Source organism: Emydura macquarii, unplaced genomic scaffold (assembly GCF_026122565.2).
Source record: "Emydura macquarii macquarii isolate MOO-44397 ecotype Brisbane River unplaced genomic scaffold, CSIRO-AGI_Emac_v2 contig_1876, whole genome shotgun sequence".
Taxonomy (NCBI): Eukaryota; Metazoa; Chordata; order Testudines; family Chelidae; genus Emydura; species Emydura macquarii.
In genome coordinates this window covers 18,000,650-18,023,184 of record NW_027132013.1, presented here as the reverse complement: position 1 = coordinate 18,023,184, position 22,535 = coordinate 18,000,650, and the positions used below count along the sequence as shown (strand labels likewise).

Below are 22,535 nucleotides of genomic sequence, written 5' to 3'. Positions count from 1 at the left end.
CTAGCAGCAGGTACACAGCAACACTCAACCCAGTCCCCTTGTTGAGGCTTCAGAGCCTTTTGATCCTGGTGGGCTGATTCAAGGGGTTGCTGTCCAACTATCTGAACCTTGCACGTTTGACAAAGTTTCACTTTGAGCTCTTGGGTGTGTTTCACCCTTATCGTGAAAGAGACGTGAGGGTGCACCCCATGGGGATCAGAATCAACCAAGGATGGGTGTGGATCACTGAGAATAGAAATTGCCCCATTTCCCAGAGCTCTGCTTAGGCAACTGTCGGGGCGTGATACAGAGGAAGGGGATGAACTCTGGAAATTAAAGCTCCAAAAGAAGCCACCACAAAACTCCAAAGCAATGTTTATCTATTTTATTACAAAACCAAAACCAACCAGCTGCCTTTCACTCTTAACAAACAATGCTGTCAACAGAGCTGCAGTGGGGAGGGGGGAGAAGAGGAGGGGAGAAGGTCAATACCAAATTTACTTCATTGGGGATCAGTGAGCAAAGAAGGATCTCCCCCTCCCCAGGTCAATTGCTGGATGTAGATGACTTACTCTGTGGGACCCTTGGCCTCTTCTCCTTTGTCCCGGCTGTTTTCACCACTTAGAGCAGCAATGAACAGATTCAGCAAGATTCACAAGGGTAGGTGAGACATGCCCAAAATTTTGCTTTCATGTACCCCAGTGTGACCTATCTACTTCGGTGGGGTTGCACTGGTGTAAATGAGAACAGCATTTGGCCTATTGCTATGTAAACCCTTCTGCAACCCTTGTCCCGCTGTCAGACCTCCTTCCCTTCTCTCTAAGAGGTGCTTAAGAATTGTGCACACCTATTGGCCGCATGTTAAGTCTGAGCGCCTCTTCAAGCTATTGTCTGTTTATACAGCCAGCCTCAGAATCTGTGCGACCCTAAGTGAAATCTGCCAGCGGGTTGTCTTGCACCCTGGTTCTGCTGATGGAATGGAAATCGAGCAGTACATTGCCTCCCCTTCCATTCCTGCTGGAGAATGAGGCAGAGCACTCTCTCCGTTGCTGGGTTTGCAAAGGGCCCCAAGCAGTCTCTCGCATGGCTTGTGCTTCACCTTACTGTGTGCACACGAGGCTTTGACAGACTGTGTATGGCTGGACCATAATTTAACATAAACATTGTCTAGCTTTGTGTGTGTGGGAAGGTCACACAGACTATCCTGGCCCGGCAGCATAAATCACAGTCATTTGGTTGTCCATATCAAACCTGCACAATGGCTACAGCTCTCGAAGGAACTTCTCCCGGAACTGAAACTAGAAGTGTTAGCAGCAACACCCCGAGTCCTTCAGCAGCAGCACTACGATTCCCACCAGAGAACCTAGTGCCACCCGTCTGTCAGGAGGTGTAGCCAAGCATCTATTTCCAGCAGAAGAGAGTCTTAGCAGAGAGTCAGCCACCAAGGCTGCCTTGAGCAAACAGGCAACGACCACCTCTATCAGCCAGCTTCTTCTGCTGAACGTTTGCTCCTCTCAGAGGCCATATGAGAGACCCCACCCTGGCATCCAATCTTCTACTCATGCTGGCTGTGGGTATAAGTGAGAACAGCAGCCAGAGCTTATCAGTCCTAAAACTAGTATACAAAGAAAAGGAGTTTTTACAAAGTTGGGTTCATTCTTCATTCCTACAATAGGATTAGAGGAGGAAATTGACATTTGTCATTATACACTAAACCAAATCATTTCCACACACGCATAATCCCCACCCAAAAGTGTCCTGTGTATAAAAAGGAAAAGCAATTGGTAGAGCACTTGCAGGGAAGGATATACAATGTATGTGATTTACAATGAGAAGCTGGCAATGGGCGTTGCTGATCAATAAACACAACGGTTCCTCTTTATGATGAGCTTGTGAGATTTGTGCTTCAGGGAGCCACTTATCAAGAGTTTGTTGGGGTTTTTTTTAATCCAGACCAAACACTTTGATGAGCTTCAAATCTGCTCCATGTGGAAGGTCCCAAACTCTGGAATCCAATTAGCAATTTATTTTTGCCATGCAGCCCTCCTCCCGCTGAATGTTTAATTAGTGAAAAGTGGGGTGGGAACTTGCTGTTGTGAGATGGCAGGAGATTTGGGTTGTGATGCAAGTTCAGCACACACAGCTGTCACAAAGTGATGTTATTACAGTGCCCTGGGAGTATGCTATAGCACAAAGTCCAGTGTGATGCAAGGCCAACACAATGCTGCTGTGAAGCAATGTTCTGGTGTCACCCTACAGCAGCATGGCATGATGCCCAGCACTACCATCAATATCCATTTCAAGACACTTCAATGGTCTTGCACATGTAGCTTTGCCACTGTCCAAATCAGGAGATGTTTCAAACTCAGATCACACTAACACTTACAAACTGTTGCCTGCTTACCATTCTCATTAGCCTGAGAGTAGATTACACCTTGTGTGTATGAGAGAGAGAGAGAGCGCCCTACATTATACGCAACAACACAGCAAGCCACCCTGTGAGCAAAACAGCCAAAGTACATGGATAACAATGTCACCAGAGAGAAAGTCCCCATACTACAGCAGAATGCAGACAGCAGGTAGTAAGCTTGCCAATTTTGGTTGGACGTGTTCCTGAGGGTTTCATCACATGACAATCTTTAATTAAAGATTCATCTTTAATTACTGGAGATTCCAGGACAATCCTGAAGAGTTGGCAACCCTAGACGGTAGAGAAGGTGTGCACGAAAGTGGAGCACAAAGACAGTGATCTAAATATGAGTGGAGGAGAGCACATGTATCTGACATCTGGGAACCTGCTGTAAATACTGCCCCTCCACACACACAACGTGCACATGGTCAAACAGGCGAGAGATACACAAAGCAGGAATGTGCTGCTGCTTCCCATCATGCTCCAGGTACCCAGTGCCTAATGCACAGATTGAAATGATTCTGTCCACCCACAGACTTTACAAGTGTATCTAACAGACTAACAAGACAATCACCTTAGCTAAGGCACCACCAGCTGAAACTGTCACTGATCTGTGAAAGCAGCAGCCTGTTTGATCTGAGCCTGTGCCACTGCTTTAACACAGAGTGAGTCCTTATGGCTTGCAGTAGGGACATCAGAATACAGAGTATCAGGGGAGGTGGTAATTGTAACCGAGCACATCACACTACTGCATGGGAAGATAGCTATGGCTTCACACACAGCAAGCACAGGAAGCCATGGTTCAAGAGTTATTGTTCAGTTTGCAATGAACAATGCCTTCCTAACGAGCATGGGCCAACACTACAGAGATGACCTTTAAATAAACCAGACTCCCACGGACTAGCTTCTTACTGTATCTATCTGTGTGAACATAATATGTGCTCTCATCTCTCCATGGTAGCACTCAGCAGGCTGTAAGGGGGCTCAGGAGAACTGCAGAGCTAGCTCCTGCTTTGTCTTGCGTATGATTCCTGTATATGAAGATATGGCATTTCCCTGATCACTCTGTGATACGTGAAGATGCATGACCTCAGTGCCTGCCCTTTGCTCCATTGGTTCTACTGGGGCCTACACCAAGCCTCTCTACTATGGGCAACCCTCTTTGTGCTTTTGGTGCCACTAGATTCCCGAGATATGTCAGCTGCTCTGCATGTCTTCCTTGTCTGGATTGGCAACAGGGTTGTTGGTCACCACTCCTCCATCTGCAGCTACTCCTGGAGCTATATTTGTGCTTCCCATGGTTCAGGCTCGAACTTTGCACCCAGTCCTGCTCATTTATCAGCAGTTTTGCAGTGTGTTGATGGAAAGGAGTTCTGCTCTCTCAAAGACTCTCAGCTCCAGCAGGAGCTGGGTGTATTCAGTAACCCCCAAGAAGCATCTGGCTGCAGACATCACTACATTACTGGATTCCGGAAGCCAAGGTGTCCCTTTAACCCTTAGCAGCCTCCCACCCCTGTACAAGACAACTGTACAATTTATATATATTTATATACAGTATATAAAAATCTCTTTCTTCTCAAGTCCCAGGGAACTCAGAAAGTTAAGCTGTCAGTAGCTGTCCAAATGTTTGGTTTTTTTTAAAGTCATGCTCTTGTTTTCTGCCCTCTCCACAATATTAGATAATGGCATTAAAGAAAACAAAAAAACAAACCAATCATTAAAAAAAAGTGCAAACATTCTGGGTGCCACTTCTGCTATGTCGGATGTTGCCAATGCCACATGCGTGCTCGCAGGCAGGAAGGTGTCCATCTGTCCGTCCTTCAGGTGGCCTCCGGTCTTCTCTTCAGAGCTGATTCTAGACTAGGCGTCCTACTGAAGGGGGTGGCAGAATATCGGTGGGGGGAGGCAAGAGTGGAAAACCAACATTAAAACCAAAATTGCAAACAACCGATGTAAGTGTACTGTATAGCCTCTGCATGACACTAAAGGCTCCTGGAGGGCAAAGATTTCATAGTAAACCTTGTCAGTCTTAATGGGCCTTAGGGAAGAGCCAGCTTTGGATGAGTCACACACACAGCTTTAGGAACTGATGTATTTTTAATCACAAACCACTGCTGTTCTTTCCCTCCATGCCTCCTAGGAAATGGGTGAATGGTCTGGGCAAAACAACCACGCTCTCTCTTCTATCTAAGGCCCAATCTTGTTTCCACTAAATAGCAGAACTCCCACTGATTCCAATGAGTGTAGGATGGAGCTCTCACTGCACTACCAGTGTAAATCATCTCCAAGGGTGGCCAGCTGGGCTGCTTCCCATCAAGCAAGCAGGTCTCTGAGAAGGAGACGAATTCAATAGCAAGTCAAAGCAGCCCCTCCCTCACCCTCCAGTAGCAGGACCCAGAAACCTCTCTGCTAACCCCACTTCGAGGTTTTCCTGGGCCACATGCTCCAAAGCCCACTGTGCTGCTGAAGCCTTGGCTCTAAAACAAACACTGGGGTTTCAGGAACTTGGAGCGTGGATTCAGTGGAAGGGGAGGGATGTCAATACTTGAAAAGCCCCAGAGCTCTGCTAAGATCTAGGAGAGCCACAGCAGTGAGGGAGCAATGGGGTTGCTTAGCCAGTCGTATTGAGGTTCACATCTATTGCTGTTATGAAAGGCCTTAGGCTTCAAATTGCTGCCACGTGCCTTCAGCGGTAATCCTCTAATATTCGAAATCTCCCACAGGGTAGCACAGGGCAATGTTGAGAGCTACTGGAAGCAAAGATGCAAGTGTCAATAAAAGCTTCACTTAACTGGAAATGAGCTAGGGACAACATAGCCTTTCACTTAAATGGAGTTACCCATTTTGCTCTGCAGTACATCTCTTGTGGCGTCTCCTGTCCTGTTAGCCAAGACTGGCATGCACACAGTGTTCACATTACTGGCCCTTGTCCCTGTTAGCCTAGAGCAGGCTGGGGCTGGCCCTTGCGTGGGTACACAAAGGGTTTGCAGCAGGTAGAATGCAGAGCTGTGGCTCTGTCCCCTTTTGTACTGGCTGGCAGAGGTGGCCGGTCCTGGAGAGGAGTTGCACTGTCCTAAACGGGGGCTTAGGGGCCATTTTCCACATATACAACAGGGAACTCGGGGAGGACTGAAAATTGTCAGGGTTACCTGAAGGCAAAGGGGAATGTTCCTGCAAAGTCTGAACTAAATTCATGGGATATTTTAAGTTATAGTTCATTAGAAAACTGCCCTGGTTTGAAATTTTGATTTGCCTCCACTACTGTTTCTATTCTATTCTCAAGCAACAGCAATTAAAAGAAAACATCAGTTAAAATACTTTAACAAAAATTCTTCTGTCAATTGATGTGCTAAGGGTTCCAGTTACATGGGCAATATTAAGATACAAAAATCAAGATAACACATAAGAAATGCAGCAATCCATGGACGAGAGTTACAAGTTGTTCCATTATTTTAATAGATTGAGATTTTAAAGCCAGAAGGGACCATTTCATCACCTTCTTTGACTTCCTGTATATCACAGGCCTTTACATTTCACCCAGTTATCCTTGTATTGAGCTCAACATGCTTTAGTCAGACCAAGTTATCTTCCCAAAAGGCACCCAGTCTTGACTTGAAGACATCAAGAGCCAGAAAATGCACGACTTCCACTGGTAGTATGTTCCAAGGGTTAATCACCCCATTGTTAAAAATGTGTGCCTAATTTCCAATCTGAGTTTGTCTGGCTTCGGCTTCCAGCCATTGGTTCTTGTTATGCTTTTCTCCACTTGATTAAAGAGCCCTTTAGTACTCAGCATTTTTGCCCCATGAACGTACTCGTATACTGTAATCAAGTGACCTCTCAGTCTTCTTTTTGCTAAGCTAAACAGACAGAGCTCTAAGTTTCTCATTGTAAGGTATTTTCTTCAGCCATCAAATAATTTTTGTGGTGCTTTTCTACAACCTCTCCAATTTTTCAACATCCTTTTTAAAATGTGAAATTAGAACTGTGCACAGTATTTCAGTATCGGTCTCACCAATGCAGTATACAAAAGGTAAAATCACCTCCATACTCCCCACTCACTACTCCCGTTTATACATGCAAGGATCACATTAGCCCTTTTTGTCACAGCGTCACATTGGTAGTTTATGTTGAATTGTTTGTTTGTTATGATCCCTAAATCCTTTTCAGAGTCCCTGCTTTCCAATGAACAGTTCTCCATTCTGTAGGTAGGGACTGCGGTCCTTGTTCCTAGATGTATGACCTTGCATTTGGCTGTATTAAAAAGCGTTTTGTTTGCTTGCACCCAGCTTCCTAAATAATCCAGATCGCTCTGTATGACTGTCCGGTCCTCATCATTATTTGCCAATCTACCAATCTCTGTGTCATCCACAAATTTTATCAGCAGTGATTCTATATTTACTGCCAGGTCTTTGATAAATGTCAAATAGAATCAGTCCTAGAACGGATCCTTATGGAAGCCTACTAGAAACAGCCCTATTCCACATTAGCAGATCTCAGAAAGTAGATGTCAGTTAGCCAGTTCTTAATCCATTTAAGATGTGCTTTATTGATACTCAATTGCGCTAATTTTTTTTTTAATGAGAATGTTGTGCCGTATTAAGTCAAACATCTTTCAAAAGTCTATTACATCTACACAGTTACCTTTACCACCCAAATTTGTGAGAAATGTGCATCTCTTAGTTCTCGAAAAGAATCATGAGCTTGTTCATTATGTGAAGTGTCCTTCAACTGGCTTTTGAAATGCAATTTGAGAATTTTGGAAATTGTAAATATATTTGAATAGGAAGCACCGCAGCTTAAGGCCTGAAGTAAATTCGAGATTTCTTAACAACATATTTTATAAACAGTGGGTATTATTAGCCCTGTTTGGAAAACCGATGCTCAAGTAAAAAAAAAAATTACCCAAGCTCACACAAGTTGGCTAAGGGGGTGGGAGGTGAGGAATGGAACTCAAAGCCCCCTGATTCCAAATTCCATGTCTTAACTACTCTCCGTTTCCTAACCTGTACTGGAAGGTCAGCATACTAGACAGATGTCAGGCAAGAAAATGGGGAGGGACCCACACATTTTGAGGTATGTGAGCATTACAGAAGAAAACAAAAACAAAAGACAAAATACTTACTGAAAGGGTTGATGCCTTGTCTTTTTCCATGGGGGAAACTGCTAGCACTCCCTGCAAAATCCAAGAACAGTATTTGCCTAGCACTGGGAGCAATTTTTTATTCTTCTGAATTTTGTGGATAGTTTTAAGAAAATGCAATGATTGCTCTGCTAACAACGACGGACTATCACTGGCTGCAGCTAGATGCAGAAGTGTAGGCAGGTTCTGTGCAAAAGTCCCTTATACTTACACACCTATCTCTATCGGTGCATCGCATTCCTGGCCTGCATCATCGTCGAGAGAGAGACTTTAAACTGGATTAAAATGTAGATGTTAAAGGTGCTGGATTGTGATGCATGAATCTCATGAAATGCAAATGTTCAGGTTGGGAAAGAACCCCAAAATCCCAGAATTAAACTTCTCTGCCTGCTCCTGAATAGGGCAGAGAGGAATAAGAACTGAAGGATACTTAGTGACATGAGGTTCCCGAGATTTCTTCCTGCTACTGGAAAACAGGACAGAAGAAAAACACATAAGGCCATTCAGATGAATTGACAGTTTTAGAAAGTGCTCAGAAAGACTGGATGAATGGATGCATGGATGGATAGACAGATGAACGAATGACCCAAACTTATCTGAATCTCTGGGTCTACAAAATTAGCCAAAATGTTCACACTTGGATACCTAAATCCATATCCAGGCACCTACAGAGAAGTGGCCTGATTTTCAAAGGTGCTGAGCACTTGCAACTCTCACTGAATTCAGTGGGAGCTGCAGGTGCACAACATTTTGAAAGTGAGCCCATTTTCATATACATGCCTAACTGTGTCATTCGGTGCCTGATTTTAGGCACCCATATTTGACAATTTTGGTCGCTGTCCGGAAATCTAAGAAAAACAGGCACATCGGCTTCCAGCCAGAACCAGCAAGTGTGCTTCCTTGTTTCCATGCTGGGCTGGAGACAGACGCATGCACAATTCCAGGACTTTGACGCCTACGTGATCTAAAGTGGAGGTGCAAAAAAAAAAAAATGGTATGCTTTGATTATTCTCACCCACACAAATGGATGCCAGCATTTGAAAATCTGGTCCTGAATGCACAGGAGAAGGACAAGACAAGGAGACACTTAGAAAGATGGAGAGAGGAGGGCACAGGAGAACTATGGAGACAGAGGCTCAAGCAGTATAATGAAGAGAGTGAAGACACTGGAGGGGGTTGGGGAGGGAGAGAGAGAGAGAGAGAGAGAGAAAGTCAGTGAGATAGTGAAGTTTAACTTAGATCCTTCAATACAAACCTGTTGGGTTTTTAAAATAATTATTAAGAGGAACTATGTAAATGTGGTAAATTGTTTAAAGCCCTTCAGAACACCAGTTTTGTGCCAGCCACCTGTCCTAGCAAGGTCAGAGAAGTTATAGCTAACCTCTCTCATTGCCTGTGTGTCAGTGTGTAGAGAAAAAAATGCACAGCTGTTGCCAAAAGGTTGATTCTTCCAGAGCTAACTGGGACTCTACTCAGGGTCCTGGCAATAAAAATTCAGCACCTCTATAAGATTCTGGGCTTTACCTTCTGCCTGCCACCTCCTGCAGAGGCCTCTCAGGACTGCTTGAAACTACAGTAACTGCAGTGGTTTTGGCTCTCTGAAATGCTATCTTTTTTCCTCTGAATATTTTGGGTGTACTACAGAAGCAAGTACCCTTCCTATTCCTCCCACCATTAACATATTCATTTAAAGCACTGTCATACACCAGCTTACCCTGGAACTCTCACTAGTGGAAATCAGACACAGAATCGCTCTTTGTACCCACCTAGGCACTGTTCATTGTAGAACAGTAAGGTACACTATGTACCCCAAAGCAACGCTCCCCCCCACCATTCCACCTGAGTCTGATGAGCAAGAACACAGAAGCCAAGTCTGCTCTCCTACTGCAGATAGTCTGAACTTCCCGGGGACTTTCAAACACTTCTCTGAGAGTCTGTACTGTTTGAATATGATTGAAAACAACCTGAAGGCTAACCTTCATTAAATGAAAGGTTTTTTCCCCTCTCCCCGATCTTCTATGGGTAACTGCTTTTACAGAGGTTGTTTGCTCTTCCTCTTAGGTCAGGCAGAATTTGCACATAAAACAAGGAGATGCTAGAGACAGCTCTTTGCATTCAAACCGGCCATTGAGGAGCCAATCTGCTGATGGTGACATTCATTTAAACCCGCTCACCTTTAAAAAAATAAGCGGGAAAACGCCAGGTAAATTGATACGAAAGGTCTAATGGGGTGGGCAGACTCAATGCCGGGGTTGACAACTCCACTCCTTAGCCACAAGAGATCTTTCTACTGTAGTGCATGAAAGGCTAGCAGCCCTTAGTATGATCTTGACTGAAACCATAGGCATGTACTCAGGGTGGGAAGCCCCTGGTGCCATGGAGGCTACACTTCTATTTTTAGTGCGCTAGCTCGATCAGAGCTAGTGTGGGTATGTCTCCTCAAGCTGAAATTTACTCTTTCCAGCTGCAGTGTAGACACAATGATGGGGAAAGGTGGAGTGGGGAGGGGTACGAGCTACTGGCTATTTTTAAAGTGGAAAGACTGCAATGAAGAGAGAGACAACCCATCTGCCCTTCAGTCCTTCACAAACTCTTTGCTTCTTTAATTGGTTATTTAATGCCATCTCTTTCATCCCTGGGCCCTGGCTGGTCTTGGGTAGGTATGCAGAGTTGGGCAGTGCAGCACAGTTGGATCCCCATTCTGTAAATACAGTCTCTTCCTCATGCAGCCAGGGAAGCCACAGAAAGCTCCGATGTGCTCTTAGTAAGTATTGCTTGCCAATCAAACATTTACAACAACAGGTCTCAGAGGTTTTTTTTAGTCGTTGCTGTATTTCCCTCACTGGCAAAGCAAGGATGCTCCTGTTTTATTCCATCCTTCTTGGTCTCCCAACCCCCAGACTAAACCTCTAGAGGGCCTGGTGGCCTGGATAGCAGATTAAAGCCAAGCCCATTCTAAAGCCAGATGATACTAATACTGATTTTGCACACTAATCTTAATCAGAAAGTGGTAATAAAATTAAGGGGTACAATTACTATTATTATTATTCCACAGCAAGTAATTGGGGAGTAGGGAAAAGCTGTCACTAAGCTAGGGAAGCCAGTTGCTTTATTCCTGCAGACCTGTGATGTTACAGGCTTACGTCCATTAATGGTTTGTTATGCACATAGAAAATGCAACATTAATATTAAGATGCTAACAGCCAAATGTAACCTCCCTCCCAACCCAGTGCTACACCTGCGTAAATGAGCTTTGCACGGGACATTGAAGATGGGTCTGACCGGTAGAAGGGTGTGCGTGCACCCACCCACACCTACATGATAGCTTAGTCCGTGAGCTAGAATTGTAGCCTAGGGTCCTGTATGCCCTACACAGCATGTTAGGCCTACAGAATTTCCTGGGGTGAACCCCACTGGCCATGCCCCTTCCTTCCTGAAGTGCTATCACAAAACAAATAATGAGTAACATAATAAAACAGCAAGAACAAAGTGAGTTTGCAGGGCGCGCCATTAGACACGCACATCTTTTTGCTTGTAAGTTGAGCAGCTCAAAAGTTCAAGGTCATGCTGCTGATTTTGTTTTCCGAAAGGAAAGGAAAAGGGCTCACCTCCTTCCTTGCTGACTCCCAAGCACCCCTTCAGTTCTGGCAGCGAGATAGACTTGTCCTTGTTGAGGTCACAGTAGTCAGCGAAACGTCGGGCACATTTCTTGGGCTTGGCTTTCTTCTTCACATAACGCTTGAAGGGCTTCATCTCCCGCTTGCTGATGTCATTGCTGCTATTGTTGTCCAGCTGGCTGAAGTACCAGTGCACCACCCGCTCCTCTAGCGTGTGGCTGGGATCCGGCTCAGAGAACCTAGAAAACAAAATACACAGGCCCCCGAACCGGGATGACCTCATTAATGACTGTAAGTACCTTTGTGCATGGCCACATCCCCTGCTGAGCTTATGACAACCTGTATCGTACTTTGCCTCCTATGATCAGATGAAACACACATTCCTCCTGGTCTGGGAGGCTGTTATTTCTAGCGTACCATGGGTAAACGTTTTGAGACCTATGGTCACAGAGGAGCTCCTCCCTCTATAATTAAGTTTCATGGACCAAGGCTGGTTTGGGAGAGGCATTAAAAATCTTTTTAAACAGAAAAAGAATGGATTCGAGCACCAGTGAAAGATACCAGATGGACAGCCCTAATGACTGACGCCCTTTCTGTATCAACCAAGCAGGTACAACATGGGCAGCAGCAATACAAACTCCCCTATCACTTTCCTCCAATCAGTGTGGCCCAGCCTTATCCTGGGTGTGAAACTGCAGTTCAGTCTTCATGGCCCATTTAGTCCTTGGTCTCTCGGCTGAGGCTGCCAGCCAGGGGGACAATCAGTGCTGAGTGCGACAGTGGTTTTTATGATGTGGATCCCAACCATTAGGGACAGGATCCAGCTCCTCTAATTCATTTCATGCAAGATGCCTTTATTTATTTATTTGAAAAAAAGTCTTTGGATAATTTTGCTGGGTCTATTTATGTGCTCTCACCACCCATGTTTTATTCGCCGCATTTTTTTTTTAAATCTGCTTTCACATTGTTTTAAGGCACTTTGCAATACAGCTGCAGGGAAACGTCACAAATCAAAGATAGCATCATGAAGGTAAGGGGCAGTCTTGATTTTTCAGAGCCTTGAATCTCTGCACGAGGGACAGGTTGACGGGGAAGGAGAAAACACAACCTAGACCTTGTGACGTGCATTTGTGAATGTGGTCACTGGTGCTTTCCCCTTTTGGACTGGCTGATTTCCAAGGCACGAGGGAACAAATGGGAGGAGAGAGGTATTTTGGTTGCTGGGCTAGGGAGCTAGGACTCAGATGCCGGACTAGAATGAGTCCCAGCTGTCCGTACCGCCTACCTGCATGAACACTTCCCTTACCCACTGACATCAGCCCGCCGGCTGCTCTTTCCCAAACTCTTTGTAAGGCCAGAACTAGCAGGGCTGAGGTGGCTCATGGCAGAAGTGGAGGTTGGGGACCACATGGTACAGAACCAAGAGCAGTGGCCGAGAGGAGACGGAATGGGAATGAGAGGTTCTCTCTCTCGCTCTCTCTGCTGGAAGGACACATGGTGGCACTCAGTAGGGGCAGGAGCCCAGGCAGGGAAGAAGTCTCCCCGTGTTCAAGAAAGATAGGAAGAAGTGTGCGAGGAGGAAGGGCTCCTTTTGGTGGAGAAGGGATAGACAGAGAGAGGGAATGGGAAATACAACTATCTCCAATACCTTGGTAAAGAACATGGAGGACAGGTACAGCCACTGGTGTTCTCAGGGTTAATATAAACACATCAAACTCTAGGGCTAGGTTAAATAAAAAACAATCACTCCAGCTAATGTAGGTGCTTGTACTGAAAATTGCAGTGTGGTGGAGTTACCAAGACGGTAACCTGCCACTGACTGCAGGGACATGGGCCATTTGAAGAGAGAATGGATCAGAAGAGACTTAGGGAGCTCCCTTAAATATCTCAGTTCAATGTTCAGTGTATTCTTGGTTTGCTATTCCATTAAACAGTACAATAAAAGGCTGAGCTTGTGACACGTCTCAATATCATGAGACGGTTTTCACACAAAGATGCTCATGCTAACACCAGTGTAACATGGCTTTATGTGATCTCGTATCATTGTTATGCTTCCCTGTTTTGAGGCTGCATTTTGATGCAAAGTCACTACATTGCAACAGCTGAACTATATCTGGGACTAGAATTGTCCTGCAAGCACATGACTCACAGGTCACGGGACAGACTAGCAAATTTCAGAGGATGGACATTCTGCTGCCCCTCTAGTCCCACCACTAAAGAGAGAGAGTTCAGATCAGCATTTGGAAGCAAAGGCCTTTGCTGAGCTGCTTCTCTCTTGATCCAATCCATCAAAGAGTAGAGGAGACTGAGTGAGAACAATGTCAGCTGCTCAACAAGGTGATGCATCTCAGCAAGACAACTCCTCCTGCTAATACTAGTTACATGAAAGGCCCACTGAATATTCCAATTCTCTTGGAAAGGGGCAGTAACTCCTTGAGTAAGATCAGGGAAAACAAAATTACGCCAAAAAACTCAAAACAAAAACAAGTCATGCGCACAGTATGGATGGTCTCCTCAGCTTTCTCTCATTGACCACATCAGACCCATGCTTGCCTCTCTCTTGACTGTGCTCTTTAACGCTATGAGGTGAAGCAACCCATATGGCAATGATGATTAATAATTCAGACAAATAAAAAAACTGCAACAGCCCCTCCCACATACAGTTAAGCCTTCCAATAAAAGCAGGTCTTCAAAAGAGGGATGTTGTGTACTTCATCATTTTGGAGAGATTGGTTTACTTTTGCATCCACTGTACTAATAAATATGTACATACTAATGGTATACAATGGGATCCTGGTCTAAAAGGTCAAAGTTCAGAACTGGGAAGCAGGATTCCCGGGTTCCAATCCCAGCTCCCCCACACATTCACTATATGGCTTTAAACAAATCATTTTCCTTAACTACATCTTGATTGCTCCAGCTATAAAATGGGGAGAACATCCACATCAAAGGGAAGGGAGAGAGAGGATTAATTTGTTAGCTTGCAAGGGCTTTGAGATTCCTGGCTGAAAGATTCCTGGCTACATAAGAGCAAAGTATTGTTACGATTGCTGTATACTTCTGTAGAACACTTTGATGCTATTGGGTTAAACTGGCACACAGACTACAAAACAAAGAGGTTATGTAAGTATGTAGGTGTGTTTTTAAGTGATTGTACTGAACTCTGAAGCCGAGCAGGTAGGAACAACTTGAAATGATTTCAAAAGGACAGATTTTCTGAACTGATGTCTGCACAATCTAAAACATCTTTAAGCCCCCAGAGCCACATAGTCTGTCCTGCTAGCAAGATGCAAAGAGTGAATGCGGCTGGAGAGGGATGGGGGACAATGTGGAGAATGGCAGCGTCAGTTATCACTCACATCAGGACCACAGCCTGCATTTATTTATACTATGTGCAATCTCATCATCTCCCATAGGATTACAGTGGGTGTAGATCAGAGAAAGGATGTAAGAGAGGATGTAGCTAGTAAATTGAAATCTGACACATTGCTTCCCACTCACTCACAGCATGCCCATCTTCTCCAAAGGCAGGCAAGCACGATACACAACTGGCATGACTAATGTAATGTATATGTCTATGTCTAATACAAAAGGACTGTAGTTAGACAGAGACCTACTTTAATATTGTGTTTGCATAAATCCTGATCAAGAACAAAACCCCTTTCCTGTCACCAGGAGAAACTGTGCATAAAGGAAACTAAATGTTGTGTACACTTTGGGGTATACAGCATGTACCCCACTGAAACCTATTAAGAAACCTCCCCCTTTTTGTTCAAGTTTTTTGGCAATGATAACAGCTCAGGATGGAGAGATGTGACTAGAGCAGTACCACTAAGTCCACAGGTGCATACACAGGCTACTGACTATAAATCAGAGGAAGTTATTCTAGTCCCATGCAAGCTGGGAGGAAGAAGTGGGGAGGAATGCAAGGCTGCTGGTAGAGTTCAGAAGAGGAGGAGCCATAATTAATTCAGCTTCCATCTCATAGGATAAGGATGCGCACAGTCATCAAGAGGGTTTTAAGAACTAATCCTGGAATTTTCTTGCAATCATTCATACCTGGTTTGTGCTGTTGCTGACGAAAAGGATGGACATGGGTGCAACTAAAGAATTACTAGGATAGCCTCCGCCAGCCTGTCAACGCCTGTGAGAACTGCTGTCTAGATGGATGCCCAAAAGGAAGAGTAGAGGGATGGGACAGGAAGGAGTTTAATAACCTGAGATTAAATTCATAACTGTCCTCACTTTGCTTCTATTTCTTTGTTTCCTTTTATTTTTTTTCTTTGTCCTAAAGTTAAAGTACTTAACTATGGTATGGGGCTTGAATGGAGGAGCATATTAAATTGTGACAGGGTCACATACTTGTTTTCTCAGTTTCCTTTTCCCCAACCAAAGGAACCAACAAGCTAACATCAAAATAAGCTGTTTTCAGTCTAAATAAAAGGCTACCAGACACAGTCCAAACTCAATATGGAGACACACACACAACTCTTTCTTGGTTAAAATTGAAGTTCTCTTGCTTCTATAAACCTAGTTTTTACCCCTACCTCTGCCTACCCTAAACCCAAACCAATCACCTGAAATTATACATGCAATATATATTCTTAACTTTTTTTCCCCAGAAAAGCATGGGATTTGGGGGAGGGTGGGTGAAAAATGCCCACCAGTCACTTTCAAAGAGCCACCTCCTTATGGTATTTTAATCTTGTATCTTTCTTTAGGCTGGAATTTCTAAATGAGCCTAAAGGGAGTTTGGCATACAACTCCCACTGAAATTCAATAGGAGATGGACCTCTAAATCCCTTGCACTCCTTTGAAAACACTAGCCTTTGTTAAAATATGGTTTAACTTCAGAATACACTGGAGATGTTCTCACTTTTTCTTTGCTTGCTCCAAATTCCTTGTCTGGAGCACAAAGGGGAATCCTCAAGGGTGATTTCTGAAAGAAATCTTCAGAACTCTTTCACAGGGTGTGACTGGTAACTTAAAACGAAGGGACACATTTGCTGTGCTGTGCCGTGCCATGAGGGAAGCTCATGAAACCTGCCTCCTAATCTAAAGTTTCCCAGGAAGTTACACAGCCAGCAAAATTGTTAATAAGTGACAGCACACACATTGTGATATTTAACGTTTATTTTTTAAAGTTAGTTCTCTACCACAGAACTAAGAAACAAACCGCCGTTAGAATAGGGAAATCCAGGTAAGGTCCCCTAGGTCTATTTTGGAATCTTAATTACTGCACTAAATGGATGGGGCTGACTCCTGCACAATTAATCATAGATTAGAATGTACCCCAAATTAGCCAAGTGTAATAATTTAAATAAAAAACAGAAGCTTTTGTGTATATTTATTTATTTTTTTATTACTTAACCTGTGGATATTTTTTCAAAAGGGCACCAAATTCAGGATAATAAGCCAATTCTCTGTTAACTATACCTTGAATTACTTTGGAACCGTACAGTAACAGAATATGACCAGACCTAAAATTAGAAATGCATTTTACCAGAGATGTTCTATGTTGAAAGTTTGAATAAAATCTATTTAGCTACTTGCCAGTTATGTGAAGTTGGGCTAGGGGGAAGGAGACGGTAAGGTTTGATTTCACTTGCACTGCTGTGAGAGTTATGAAGATTATAAATTTGCTTTTCTGCATGTCCAGTAATAAAAGGTGTTACCAGGTTTTTACTAACATTGCCTGGAGTACTAGAGCGTTGCACAATTCCAAAGTTCTGCAGCTAGATTTAGTATAGACGAGTGCACTTTAGCACAACTCTACCTATGTTTTAAATGCAATTCTCCTTTTCTGTGTCTTTCCCATCTCAGAAAAGTACAAAGAAGGAAATTAAATGCGAAGCCACTTGAATGGTTTTGTGGCATTAAAGAATGTGAAAGATTAAGAAATTCTTGCTTCTCCTCATTCTCATCATACTCTGAGATTCACAGGTTTAAGACCAGAAGGGTCCATTAAATCATCTAGTCCAGAGGTTACCAAACTTTCTTTATTGCATACCGTCTTCCAGATCTACCAGCTGCCCACGTACCCTACCCTTCTCATCATTGATACTTTGTGTGTTCTTCTTAACACTACCAGTCTTTAGCTATCTGTCCATATTTCACCATTATGTACAGATATAGCTATAGTGTGACGTATACAACAACAACAACAACAAAAACCCTAATTTCTGAGCTAAGTTAGACTGGACATTTGCTGGGCAACTGACCCCATGCTGTACAGTGACTGGAGGTCAGAGCTCTGTACATCAGCGTCTCTGTGTGTCTATATTCTCATTGATGCAGCTTGAAGTAAATTAACTCTCGTATTTTGTATAACTAATTCCCAGAGTTTTAAAGCTTCGCCGGAGTAGCCTATCATGAAAATGCAATAAATAAGATTAATAAATAAAATCCACCATTACACAATTTCTCCCACATACCCCCAGGAGACATCTCTCGTACCTGTTTGGGAACCCATCATCTAGTCTTACCTTCTGTACACCACAGGCCATTAAATTTCACACATATCCCTTTACTGAGCCCAATAACTTGTGTTTGACTGAAGCATGTCTTCAGAAGGGTATCCAGTTTTCATTTAAAGACTCCAAGAAATGGAGAATCCACCATTTCCTCTGGTCAGTTGTTCCAATGGTCAGCCACACTCACTGTTAAAAAAAACTGTGCCTCATTTCTAATTTGAATTTACCTGGCTTCAACTTCCAGCCATTGGTGGTTCTTATGCCTTTCTCTGCTAGATTAAAGAGCCCTTTAGTACCTGACATGTTCTCACCAAAAAGGTACATATACACCATATGTAAGTCACCTCTTGATCTTCTTTTAAATAAGCTAAGCAGATTGAGCTCCCTAATTCTCTCACTGAAAGGCATTTTTTTTCCCAGTTCTCAACTCATTTTTGTGGCTTTTTTCCTGCAACTTCACTTTTTAAAACAAATTGTGGAAAAACCAGAGGACACCAGAACTATGCACAGTGTTCCAGTGTCTTTCTCACCAGTGTCACATATAGAGGTAGTGTTTCCTTTCTACTCCTACTCACTACTATCCTGTTTATACATCCAAAGAGAACATTGGCCCTTCTTGCCACAGCATTGCAAAGGGAGCTCTTGTTCAGTTGCTTGTCCATTATGTCCCCTAAATCTTTTCCAGAATCACTGCTTTCCAAGATACAGTCCCCCCATTCTGTCGGCCTGGCCTGTATTATTTGTTCCTGGATACTGACTTCACATTTGGCTGCATTAAAATGCCAGGGTCCAGTTTAAACAATTAATGATACAAATTACCCTGCATTGGAATTGATCAGGACATTTTCAGTGAAACCTTTTTTCCTCAGAAAATGCCAATTCACTGAAATTTTTTTAGGGAACATACCAGTTTTCATATAGCTATCATTGAGCAAAGTTTCTCAGATCTAGGACGGAATTACTGCTCAGAGAAAACACCCCATCTCCCGAATAGCCAATAGTCAAGGTACTCACTGGGGATGTGGGAAACCAAGGTTCACACCCTTGGTCTGAATCAGGCAGAGGTGGGACATGAAATTTGGTCTCCCACATCCCAGGTGCGTGCCCTAACCATTGGGCTCTTTCTTTGCTTTCTCTCTCTTTTTCAATTAAAAAAAAAAAAATTTAAAAGTCCTGATGCTGAACAGGAAAATTTTTGAAATCTCAAACGTTTCAATGGGATGAGAAAACTATTTCCTGCCCAGCTCAACTTGGAAGAACCGCCCTGTCCTCACCATCTTTTACCACTCTACCAATTCTTGCATCATCTACAAATGTTATCAATAATTTTATGTTTGGCTTCAGTGCACTGGCTATTTTTGCTCAAACTTAAAAAAAAAAAAAAAAAAGAAGAAGAAAGAAGGCAGAAGTGGAGGCAGCTCATTTGGACAAACAGCAAGCACTGGAAATTTCAGCTGAAAGATGAAAGTTCCAGAAAGTTCTGCAAAAGCAGGAAAGAGTGCTAGAACGGAACCTGTTGATCAAGCTTAGCTTGAGTGGTTCTGGCTGCTATAGTAATAATACAGGTGGTAGTAGCCCCCCAGGAAATGCAATTTGTCTCACAACTTTGATCACCTCTGCTGACAAAAAGACACCCCACCCCCAATTTTTCTTCTTTCCTCCCAGATGCGCCCTCCCTGGTCAGAGAAGTGCAGAAACAACATTTATTATGGGCCCAGTGGCAAGGTTTTGGTCCAGTATCTCATAAATCAAACATCACAGATTGTCAGAGCTAGAAATGAGTGTTTTAGCCTTTTGGAGAATTAGGAATGCCTCTTTCTACTACTAGGATAAACCTTTAGTTTCTAGCACTGGTGAGAAGTTGGGCCTTGGAGATTAAACATTACTGAGAGTAAAAGAATAATTTGAGGTAATCTTTAGAAATTTGTGAAGTGTATTAGAATTTTTTCCCCCGGGAGGCCTGGACAGCGGCACTTGCTGCACTAAGGCAGCTGCATAACTGCAGACTCAGAGACCCACACCAGAAATTGTACCAATACACTACTTAAAAGTCTCCGATTACGAAGATGCTTTCTCTGCAAGACATATGGCACTAGGAGGGTGGGGTATGATGGAGGATGGAAAGGTTTGACACTTTTGGAGATGGCCTGAGTAATTGGTACATGTGGAAGTTTATGCCAGAAGAGTTTCTTGCATTTAATTAGGGCGGCAGGCATGCAAAATATTCGGGTGGTGGAGCAATTTGCCTCACATGGAATGGGCTGCTGAAAGATTTATTTTTCCCCTTGCGCATTGGCTGTTGACCCTGTAGCTTGAAATAAATCAACATGAAGATTGTGAAGAGCAAGGTAGTGAAGGATGCTGCCAGAAAGGCCCTATTAAAACTTTAGAAATACACAATGTTTTGGGAATTTTGGAAGTAAGTTGCTAGGTTTTTAGAAGGATACATGGTTCTTATGGACTTCTCTCCTCCCAACAATACTGCTTTATGGTCAGCTTATTTGCAACAGTGCTAATTACATTGACACAGACACTCAAATCCAAAAGGGATGCTAAATAAATAAAAGATATTCTCTAGGGCTTTTCTTTATCCACATTTACTGTTTTTGTACCATGCGAATGTCACAAAAATTGACATTTGAAGTACTTATAGCTAGGAAGGACACAATGCATTTCCACTCTAGTGTATTTAACATTTTTCCTTCTGTTTGTATGCATTCTGATATGCTAGTCATACCGGTACCTCATGGATTGTACGGTATCAGTTCATGGGCCCTCAGCCACTACAGTGATTCAGCAGACTTTAAATAGATATCGATGCACAAATATCAACACCGAGAACAACAGAGCATAAGCTGCAACCTTCAGAAATATTTATGTCAGGCAATTAAAGACCATTCTGCTCCCTTTAGTATCTTAAAACGTAAAAGCCTGGGACACTTGCTCATTGGCCCTCCAACATCAAACACATGCATGGCTCTCACTTTCTCTGGAGTAAGAGGGTATGCCAGAGTGACTACCCTAAATAAAACACCCGCATATGTGTAGATCTGTCATGCACACGTCTAAATGCTTCAACATGCACACCTTTCTGCTGGCATTAAACACTTCAGTGATCTCCAACAGATCACACAAACCAGAATAATAATCCTTTGTCTTTGTACACACCAAAACCTTACTAACATCAACGTATGAATCCTCACAACGTTCCTGTGAGGCAGGACAGTGTTGCTATCCCACTTTACAGAGGGACAACCAGAGGCACGGAGAAGTTAAAAGGCTCCTGACATCTCACACACAAGCCCTGGAAGAGCTGGAAACAGAAACCCATGAAGCCAACCTCAGAAGTTCAAAAATCATGAGATTTATTTAAGAGATTGTATTGGGGATTTTGGCCTGTCTTTTGAGGTTTGAACTCCCCCTGCCCACCCTCCAGTGCCCATGTGTTGTCAGCTCCCCCAAATGTACACAGTGAGGTGATGTTGACCTCATCTGCAGGAGCTCTCACGGGCTGCCTGTTGGCGCACAGCTTCCAGCTTCTCCCCAAAGTTATTTCATTCTGTGCCCCACATCTGCCATCTCCCAGGCCAGCAATTCACTCTGCTCCTCCTCACACCTGTTCTGCTGATGGCCCCCCCCCCTTGCAGCACCTGTGCTCCTCCTGCAGCTCCAGGGGGTCTTCACTCCTCTCTCCCAGGTCTGAGGGGTTACAGCAGGGTCCCTTCTCCCCCTTCTCAGGGTGCAAAAGGAGCAAAGAGCAGAATGACCCATTTTGGGGGGGGGGGGGGGGGAGAAGCAGAGTTGCTGGAGTGTTTCTGCTCCCTCCTCTCCTTCCCCTCCTGTGAGACTGGTGTCAACTGTTCCTTCTCACCCCCTCACCTACCCAAGAATTCCTCTCCATTCCTAAGGGAAGGGAAGAACTCTGCTTACCTCCCACAGCAGACTGATTGGCTGCTCTTCCCTAGGAGGTGGGGAAGAGCAGCCAATCAGAAGGGTTTTCCCCCAGGCATGGCTGAAATTAGCAAGAGGGCTAGAGGGCCCACAGCCCCAGCTGAAATGGCAAGAGTTTGCAATACTGAAAACCCAAGAATTCTGCTTCTCAGTCCCCTGTTATAGCCACTAGTCCACAGAGCCTCCCTGAACACATCTGAATTTTATTAGGCCTCTCTTCATGCACCAGAGGAGAAAAGAAAGTGACTTCCTTCTACTGAGCTCTCATTACACACTGTAAATGGGAACAACTTTGCAGGAGCAGGGGTAGGTCGTCAGGGTTACTGTGACAGAACAGAGACTTGAGCTGTGGCATTAGTTCTCCTTGTATCAGTCCAGTAGAATTAGAATGATCTCTAGTTCAGAACAAGAAAACCCCCCACCCCACTTCACACATGTGCAGAGGTCTATAGCTGTATCCTTCATGTTTGAATGCTTTCCAGACTCACCTCTCACCTCCAGCAGGTGCAGCTGAGTTAATGGCCTGTACCATGTCCGTAGTAAGAGCATCCAGTAAGCTGGTAATAAATTCTACTTTCTTCCCTTCTGGGCAGCCTGCAAAACATGAAGGAGGAGGAGGAGTAACTTGAGAACACAAAGTCAGTCTTCCACACTGATTGAACCTTCCTCAATGGGGAGACAGCACAGTCTCTGTATCTGTAAGGTTTAATATGGCACCCAAATCTCTAAGCAAAGGCAGAAGAATCCCTGAGCAGCTTTTAGCCTCTTCGTCCCAGCCAACTCCATATCAGCCTGTGTTTTGCATGAATACTATTTTTGTTCACTTCTCTCTTGGTTGATTCCCCCAGTTGTCTGCCTTCTTCCTCACTTCACTGGGTGACCCTGCCATGGTCTAGTGATGGCCACCAGATCACCAACCCCCACGTTGAGCAGAATCAGCATTCACTGCCAGGAGGGTAGCC

At 44.0% G+C, this 22,535-nt stretch overlaps 1 protein-coding gene across 3 annotated transcripts in view; it reads right to left on the bottom strand.

Annotated features, from left to right (window-relative positions):
- Nucleotides 1-350: 350 nt before the first annotated feature.
- The window catches only part of SMOC1 (SPARC related modular calcium binding 1), a 184,405-nt gene continuing 162,220 nt past the window's right edge, over nt 351-22,535 (bottom strand). For 2 of the 3 annotated variants that reach the window (XM_067557820.1, XM_067557822.1), the window contains exons 10-13: nt 22,062-22,167; nt 11,141-11,388; nt 7,515-7,565; nt 351-4,261 (exon numbers count right to left, since the gene is read on the bottom strand). In XM_067557820.1, the coding sequence (XP_067413921.1) occupies nt 4,245-4,261; nt 7,515-7,565; nt 11,141-11,388; nt 22,062-22,167 (422 nt within the window). In that variant the 3' untranslated portion in view covers nt 351-4,244. The remainder of the gene's footprint in view (nt 4,262-7,514; nt 7,566-11,140; nt 11,389-22,061; nt 22,168-22,535) is intronic. The other variant, XM_067557821.1, reaches the window with a different exon arrangement.